Below are 9,599 nucleotides of genomic sequence, written 5' to 3' on the forward strand. Positions count from 1 at the left end.
ACATAACTCTCCGATGCCTAAATTAGATTTCTGGTGTTGCCTTAATGCTATGCATAATGTCTCTTTTTGCCTTACCTTGCTCCTCAGATATCATGTATCATGTCTCTGGCTGCTCATTGTTAAAAGAGTTTATATCCTTGGCTGGTCTTTCGTCTATTATCCGGTCTACAGGGAGGCACATCTCTTGTTCTTTCCTTGTTTACTTTAAAGTTTCGTGTCGTTTCTTTTGCATATTTCCTGTGATATGGTTCCGATACTTATGTACGATGTAATCGAATTTATATTCATTTGTAATAAGTTGTGGTGTATGTAACATTGATCTGGTAAGTACCGGGTCGATAATGGATTTCCTCAAATTATCGGTCTAGTACATCATTATATCGTAATGAACTAGTTATAGTATTTACTTTTTGTTTAAATGATTAAGAATTATTTTGTATTAATGAAACTAAAAAAATAGCGTAACCTGGTTACTCGCTCTTAGAACCGGAACCGTCGGTTCCAAAAATTTAATAACCGCCTAGGCCGGTTCCGGTTCTAGCTTCAAAGGAACCGCCAGTTCCTGTTCCAGTTTCAATGAAATGAAGCGGGTACCTGTCTATGCTCATCCATACTTTTAAGTAGCATTAGTGTTAGGAGCCCATTAAACCCATCCAATGGACCAGACCCAACGACCCAAAAGGAATACCCGGAGGCCAGCAAGATTAGAAGACTGAAGAAGTCGTCCACGTCCCTTAATTTTTGCATGCATTTAGGAGTAGAATATCTTCCATGTTTCCATCCCCAATGCCACCACGTAAGGACGTCTCGTCCTCGTCTGATGAACCGCCACCCACGATCGCCGACCAATTGGCCCAGCTAATCGTCGCCACCAATACTACCACGCACCAGCACAACACCCATCTCAACGCCCTTATTAAAGCCACAGAAACTTTGACATCCAAATTTGATTCTCAACCAGAGACCACGACCAACCTCGTTAATCATATCACCACCTTATCCGACCAATTATCTCTAGATGATCACAACAACCTGGATCGGTAACCACGCCAAACAAATAACCAACCTCCACCTCTTAACCAACCACCGACACATAACCACCACAACATTGCCCGGCCACCAAAAATTTCCTTACCTTTATTTGATGGATCCAATCCATTAGACTGGATCTTTCAGGCATATAATTATTTCACTTTTTATCAAATTCCATCAACACAACGCGTCCCTCTCACAACTTTCTACTTCACCAGTGATGCTCTTTCGTGGTACAAACACCTCGCTCAAAATGATCTCCTCGGATCATGGACGCAATTCAAAAGGGACTTGGAACTCCGTTTTGGACCGTCTTCTTACGAGAATCATGAGGCGACACTATTCAAGTTACGCCAGACCTCCACGGTAACAGCCTACCTAACGGAGTTCGAACGGATTAGCAATCGGGTCAACGGCCTCTCTCAACAAAGTTTAAAAAATTGTTTTATTTCTGGGCTTCGCCAAGATATTCAAAATGAACTCACTATCCTTAGGACAGTCTCCCTACACCAGGCCTGTTCATTGGCTAAATTAATTGAAGATAAACTTGGGCCATCACCCAAACCACGTTCCACCACTAATTTTAAATCCAATTAGTCCAATGGATCAATCCAAGTACAACCGATGTGCCTACTATATTGCCTCAATTTCCTACATCTTTGCCAACCACTCCTATCACCACGAAGACAAACCCTACCCTACCATTCACACGTTTATCTGTCGGCACATTACAAGAAAGACGTAAAGTTGGACTATGTTTCAAGTGCCCGGAAAAATACGTTCCCGGTCATAAGTGATCTCCACCTCAATTCCTCCTCATTGTCGACAACGACGACGAGGACACTATGACAACATATCAAACCATCACCTCGATTACCAAACAGCCATCACCCGAATTCTTATTTCTATCTGATGCAACATTTTTCGGCGTCTCGTCACCTCAAACACTCTGTGTTACAGGGTACATCGCCACCAGACCTGTCACAATCCTCTTCGATTATGGAAGTACACACAATATAGTCAAACCATGAGTGGCCTCCCTCCTCAACCTTGAGATACAACCCGTGGAACCATTCACAATCATGGTTGGCAATGGCGAACACATCTACTGCCAAGACTTTTGTCCACAGGTTCAACTTCAATTATCCAACTCGCGATTCAACATCCCAATCTTTGTCCTACCAGTGGAGGGAACAAACATGATCTTGGGTGTCACATGGCTGAGTACACTAGGAAGACTATCAACAGATTTTTCAATTCCTAAAATCACATTTACGCACGAAGGCAAACCATGCACCTTGAGAGGTAAAACTTTGAGCCAACACGTATCACCCAACACCCTATCTAGCTTACTACGTCAACGAACAATTGCCTCCTTACACACCCTTACCTACATTCCAACATCACCCGGACCTTCTGTAGATTCTTCACGTATCAACCACCCCAACCCCATTATAAACCTTACTCCAATAGTTCACAGATGTTTTAATAGAACCAAACACCCTACCCCCATATCGACCTCACGGCCACACTATTCCCTTAACCGATCCAAACACCACTATTAACGTAAAGCCATACCGCTACCCACAATATCAGAAAAAAATCATGACAGGATTAATCACTGAGATGCTCCACAATGGTGTCATACGACCTAGCCAAAGACAATTCTCATCCCTAATGTTGTTAGTAAAAAAAGGATGGATCTTGGCGTTTTTGTGTGGACTATAGGGCGCTAAATGTTGTTACAGTACGTGACCAATTCCCAATACCAACGATTGACAAACTCCTTGATGAGTTACACGGAGCCACCATCTTCTCAAAGATAGACCTACGATCAGGCTACCACCAAATTCGTGTTGCAGAAAAAGATATCCACAAGGCAACATTTCGTACAATCGACGGTCATTACGAATTCCTAGTAATGCCATTCGACCTCACCAATGCCCCTTCAACATTTCAATCAGCCATAAATGATCTATTTAGAACAGCCCTTCGAAGGTTTGTACTCGTGTTCTTCGATGATATTTTAATCTACAGCTCCTCCATGGACACCCACTACAAACATCTACAAACAGTATTTGAAACCCTACGTGAACACCAATTCCATGCAAAACCGTCCAAGTGTATGTTTGCTATGGAAGAAATCTCCTTTCTCGGGCACAAAATCTCATCGACAAGAGTAGCTCCTGAACCAGACAAGGTCCAAGCTATACAACAGTGGCCGAAACCTACTTCGTTCACCACCTTACGTGCCTACTTGGGATTGACATGATATTACCGCCGATTTGTTCCATTCTATGCGAAAATCGCTGCTCCTCTGACTAATATTCTCAAACTTAAGGCTTTTGAATGGTACAAGAAGCTTTTGAACAACTCAAATCAGCCATGCAACACCTCGTCACATTAGCCCTTCTTGATTTCGAGTCCCAGTTTGATGTAACCACTGATGCGTCCGGAGTGGCCATTGGCGCGGTACTTTCTCAAAACAACAGGCCCATATCTTTTTTTAGCAAGAAACTTTGCTCTACGATGCAGGGTCACTCAACATACATAAAGGAGATGTATGCTATAACAGAAGCAATCAAGAAGTGGAGGCAATTCCTACTCGGAAGACGTTTTAGAATCTATATAGACCATCACAGCTTGAAGCATCTACTCACGCAGATCATCAAGACACCGGCACAACAAAAAAGGGTCACAAAACTCATGGGATACGATTTCCAGATCCACTACAAACCCGAAAAAGAAACTCGGTCGCCGACGCCCTCAGCCAGGTAGAACTACACACACTACATGCCATTTCCCACCCAACAGCCACATGGTTAAACGAGATTAGGAACTACTTTAAGCACAACGAGGTAGGCAAACAACTAGTTGATCAAGTACTAGAAGACCCAACTGCACTCCCACATCACTCTATTCAAGATGGGTTAGTCTATCGCCACAATCGCATCATGGTACCCCCACTTGAGAATCATCGCAACAACTTATTGCAAGAATTTCATGCATCGTCACTAGGTGGACACTCTGGTATCACAGTCACAACCAAACGTATTGCAACTACCTTTTCATGGGTCAACCTACAAAAAGACGTCACAAACTTTATCAAAAAGTGCCACGTATGTCAAGCTATAAAGGTCCCCACCCATAAGCAATTTGGGTTGCTCCAACCCCTCCCAATCCTAGAATCCACTTAGCTGGAAATATCAATGGATTTTGTCACTCACCTTCCTAATTCCAAAGGGAAGACAACTATATGGGTCGTAGTGGATAGGCTATCCAAATTTGCACATTTTGTACCACTACCCACCCAATACAATGATATTCAGCTAGCCTCATTACCCATGAAGGAAATCTATCGCTTACACGGGCTACCAAAAACCATTGTATCAGACAGGGACCCATTATTCATAAGCAAATTCTGGAAAGAATTATTCAAACAACTGGGTACAAAGCTTCTTCACTCTAGTGCTTACCACCCCCATACGGATGGCCAAACAGAAGTGGTAAACAGATGCCTCGAATCATACCTTCGTTCCTTCGTCTTTAATGACCCAAGAACTTGGCTGAAATACATTTACTTGGCGGACTTCTCATACAACACCTCGTACCACACATCCATCAAAATGTCTCCATTCAAAGCGGTCTATGGTAAAGATCCAACGTCCATTCCCGACTACATTCTGGGAGAATACAAAACAGCCTCAATCGACTCTTCTCTACTAGAACATCAATGACTTATAGCCCTTCTTAAAGAAGAAATCTGAAAAGCACAGGAAAAAATGGTGAAACCGGCGAACAAGAAACGATTAGACAAGGAATTCGAAATTGTCGACTTTGTTTATCTACGCCTCCAAGACTACAGACAAAGATCTGTTAGCGATGCCAAATCAAACAAGCTTGCACGCAGGTTCTATGGTCCCTACAAGATAACAGAAAGGATCGGGAAAGTCGCTTACCGCTTAGCTCTACCATCAACCTCACGCATACATCCAGTGTTCCATGTATCACTACTAAAAAAAGCTCACGATTGTGCTAATCCAACACAACAACATCACCCTAATGAGTTTCATGAGGAGCCTGAAGAAAACCATTCGGTAGAGAGCTTCCTAGAAATTACCATGCAGACTAGAATCAACCAGGATGGAACTCAAGATATCCTCATCAAATGGGAACACAAACCACTGGAAGAAGCAACCTGGGAGAAATACAATGATATCCTGGAACGTTTTCCATTTTTTACCAACATTGAGGACAATGTCGTTTTTCAAGATGGGGGTGATTTTAGGAGCCCATTAGACCCATCCAATGGAGCGGACCCAACGACCCAGCAACGACCCAAAAGGAATACCCGGAGGCCAGTAAGATTAGAAGATTGAAGAAGTCGTCCACGTCCCTTAATTTTTGCATGCATTTAGGAGTAGAATATCTTCCATGTTTCCATTTTCTTCCATGTTTCCGTTTAATTCTCTAGCATTATTTGTCTTTGCATTTAAAAGAGTAGGAGTTCATGAATAAAAGGATATCAGAAAATTGCTTCAGTATCGTTAGTATTTTCAATTAGTGTTGGAGCTTGACCCCCTCTAAGGGTTAACCTATCAATTAGTCAAGTTTAAATATACATACATACACTCCCTAGTATAATTTTTTTGCACGAAAAAAAATCTAGAATAAATGAATAATTAACAAAAATAAGCCGACGGAAGCATACAACAAAATTTTCACCAATTTATTCTTTCAAGCCCTGGGATAACGAAACAAGACAAGACTACACTACTAATTCTTGAATTTTCAACATCTTACACAACCAAAATGTTGAGCAAAACCATTTTTATGGAGGATAAAACATGCTCAAACTCATCTATTTATTCTCGACTTCCACCATGAATTACCCTAAACACTAAATACAACATTATACAAAATATTTAAACCCATAAAAAAGAATCAAAAGCTCCATCTTCCTCTTTCTTTTTTCTGCAAAAACCGAAAACTGTATCAATAAAAGTTTCAATTCTATTTTAAGTTCATAAGTTGTATTTTAAGTTCATAAGTTCACCTTTGAGGTCACAAAATAAATAAACAGAAGATGACACCAATAATCAGTCCCCAAAAAACACGTAAATTGTCCCCAACGAATCTTGATGTTTCCATGCCACTTGTTGCATTGGTCGAGTTCACCACTGTGTTCGTTCTATTGCTTATTATCTTACTGCAAATACATTATTTATAGATATTATATATTTAAAAAAATAATTTTTTTTTTACTAGAAAGATAATGGGATCGGATTATGACACTGGTCTTTTTGCAAATACGTTAATTTTATATATAAACTCAAAAAGATCTTTTGCAATAATTAGTAGCATGATTAGACTCCTTTATTACTAAATAAAAGTATCATACTATTTAATAAAAAAGAAATATTCTTTTTTTGTAAGTTTTAATGAGTTATTTTTGGGAAATGAGAAATGGGACAAATAAAGGTACAAAAGATGGCAGAAAAATGTAGCTAACCTTCCCGGAAATACACAGACCCCGTGACCTGCAGTGGGTACATAAATCAGAGTAAAAAAAGAAAGTTATTTACATAATTTATAACACTTGGGGCCCTTAAATTTCTATTTATTTTCATACCCATTTCTAAATAATTTAAATATACTAAAAAAAGACAAACTTTACAAAGAATTGAGTCTGAGTATAAAAGCTGTAATCGGATGCATCTTTCGGTAAATTTCTAACCTCTTTATTTAATAAGGTTTCATTTTAGTCCCCTAATTATATTTGAATTTTAAATTTTCATTATTTGTCGCTAACTAATCTATTGTATTATTAAATATTAAATAATGTTTCATTTTACTCCCCAATGTCGAATATTAATTATTTTCTATCGTTTTTTATAGCTACATACATAGTAATATTATCATCTTTTATATGTTCGAAATATATTTGTCTTTGATATTTTTTTAAATATCGGGTATTGAAATATGGCACGTGCTTCAAAAAACTACAAAATTTGAGGTGAGTTTACAAACATTTAAGATAGATGAGAATGAATTATTAACTTATAAAAGAAGCTCTTGAAAAAAGTGAATGCATTGGAGAAAGTTTGTAGGTGTAAGTTTTTGGTAGATTAAATTATTGGGAAAATGACATGACAAAAATAATAAGTGTACATGCTCTTTAATCTATAACTTTCTTGACAAGAGAATAACCCTTTTTCAGGGCTAAAACAGTCATAATCTGCAACTTTCTTGGTTAAATTCTATAGGTTCTACTGTTTTCACTCGATCAGTCAAAAAAAGATGACAAGTGTTTGTCTTTCTGTCTTGTAAGTGGACACAACACTGCAAACACATACTCAGATACAGTGTCAAACAGTAGAAGCATCCTATGAATAATGAGTCTTGAAATTTTCAAAGGATTTCAAGAATGTCCTACATCTTCAACAAATGACTAAAAAAGATTCAAACTTTAGCTTTTTTATGGCAAATGAAGTGATTATAGCGATAAAGTTTGAACCTTTTTATGTTGTCAATATTCAAGAATTATCATACTAGCATAAAACGATGTACATTGTGCAATGAAAGAAGTACTTACTTGGATCAGTAGTTGTGATCATGGCAACACCTTTGAAATCACAAGAACTTGTAGACCTTCCTTCTTTTTCATAGTAACTATCAAATGCATATGAAGCATGATTTTGAACATTATTAGGTGAATAACAAGTTTCCCCTGGTTGAATTTCCGAACAATTTGCTCTTCCGGGCCCACAAGCCCAATCCAAAGCAGTTTGCAATGTTTTACCATCAACCCCTTCCATTGCAACACAAAACGTTTGATTCGTAGTATCATTCGCTAAAAATTCACCTCTTCCAGATACATGAAGCAAGTAAACAGGAGTCGAATTTGCATAAAAAAGCCCCCAATTCGCTTCAGAAACAGGAGTCGACCTCAAATCTTCGTTAAACAATTCGTATATGTAAACACTAGAAGTGTATTCAGGATGCAAAGGTGTCCCACTTCGATCAAGAATATGTTTGATTAAATTCGAATTATACGTATCGGCATTATCGATTGTTGCGTATGGTTCTTTTGAGTCGCCCTTTGAAGGCCAACCGGTTTCAGTTACAAGAACCAAAACATCGGAAACGTTTAGATTCTTCATTGAGTTATAAGCGGAATCGATCATGGCGTCAAGAACGTTTGTGTAATGCAATAATGTATTCGGATCGACCATCTCTTTCGAAGGTGTTAATGGTTTAAACAATGAATTATCAAGAGGGACGACTCCTTTGTTTTGCATAAACACATAGTAAGGGTACATGTTCATCATCAATGGCGAACTAGTCCTTGAAAGAAACTTAAGAAGCTGGACGACAACAGGTGAAATGGTTTGATTGAAATAAGCTTGGGAAGGTGGGAATGGATCGAGAATGATATTAGCAGCATGTGGGGTGGAGATTTTGATCTGGGTATGTAAATTTGATGCGACTAAAGCACTGTAAAGCGATTCAATGGCGGGCATTAACATGGAAGATAACGAAGGGACGGTGGTTAACACCTCATCGCCGACTGCCACGGTGGTGATGAGGGTGTCCGGGTAGAATGCGGCGACATTCTTGTTGATCCAGTTTGCTGCGGTGGTGTTGGATGACCCGATACCGAGGATTTGGTTATTGGGTACTGAAACGATGACCCGAATCTTGGTTTTTGATAGGGCTTTGAGGATTTCCGGGTCGGAATCATAGATACGGATATGGGTTACCTTTTGTTGTTGCAAGAATGACACTAATTTTGCAGGTGGAAGCAAATTTGAGACATCTGTTCCTATGTTAACTCCCACATAAGGTTCGTCTTTAGCTTGTTGTGCTTTAACCTCTGCATATAAATAGAAAATGCCATTAGGGTTCTTCAATTTGTGCATAAGAGAGTAAAATTTTGAAATTCCGAAGTGGGGTGTGTAGATTTGATTGTGTTTAAGGTGAGTTTCTTGAATTTTGTGTCGAGAAGCTGTGTTTGTTGATTGGGTATTGTAAATTTATAATCTTGGAATGAAAGGGATTGATTAAACTAGGTTTTCTGAAGCTGTAAAGTCGAAATTTTAGTTGTGTAAGTACCTGGTAATGCAGCAGAGAAGACGAAGGAGAAGATGAGCAAGAGAGAAGGGAGACTAAGAACCGCCATTAAAGAGAAGCTTAAGGTCTGCAAGTTTCATGTTCTATGAGTGGCAGTTGAACAAGAGCTTGCATCCTAGCAACTTGGGCAGGAAATCTTTGATGGTAGTTTTGACTAGTGAGATCTAGATTCTAGAAAGTAATTGAAGAACTTGGAGCTTGTAGTAGTTTACTATTATACCCTCGGTAGCATTGGGTGCCCACTCTTTTTGGAGCTTTTGGCCCTTTGCACTTTGTTCCTCGGTTTTTCTTTTGGGATGAGGCAAGAAAGGTGTGAAGTGTGAACTCATTTGCGTAAAAATAAGGTTAAAATATAACATTCTTTTTATATTTTATCGAATGAACATCTTTTGGGCAAGAAATCTTTAAGAAAAAATTGTAGTGGTTTTACTTTA

At 39.0% G+C, this 9,599-nt stretch overlaps 2 protein-coding genes across 2 annotated transcripts; one reads left to right on the plus strand and one right to left on the minus strand.

The window, feature by feature from the left end:
• Window positions 1–4,814: 4,814 nt before the first annotated feature.
• LOC145006682 (uncharacterized) lies at window positions 4,815–5,411 on the plus strand. The gene has a single exon (XM_078965754.1). It carries the CDS (start codon window positions 4,815–4,817, stop codon window positions 5,409–5,411), a length of 597 nt encoding a protein of 198 aa, XP_078821880.1.
• A 677-nt stretch (window positions 5,412–6,088) lies between these two features.
• Window positions 6,089–9,394, minus strand: LOC145004769 (O-Glycosyl hydrolases family 17 protein). The gene is made up of 4 exons (XM_078963757.1): window positions 9,148–9,394; window positions 7,628–8,908; window positions 6,545–6,572; window positions 6,089–6,241 (listed from the first exon to the last, which is right to left on the minus strand). The coding sequence occupies exons 1-4, from the start codon at window positions 9,212–9,214 to the stop codon at window positions 6,097–6,099; spliced, it is 1,521 nt and encodes a 506-aa protein (XP_078819883.1). The 5' UTR covers window positions 9,215–9,394; the 3' UTR covers window positions 6,089–6,096.
• Between the last annotated feature and the right edge of the window lie 205 nt (window positions 9,395–9,599).

The sequence above is a fragment of the Lactuca saligna genome, chromosome 7, assembly GCF_052625555.1.
Source record: "Lactuca saligna cultivar CGN05327 chromosome 7, ASM5262555v1, whole genome shotgun sequence".
Taxonomy (NCBI): domain Eukaryota; kingdom Viridiplantae; phylum Streptophyta; class Magnoliopsida; order Asterales; family Asteraceae; genus Lactuca; species Lactuca saligna.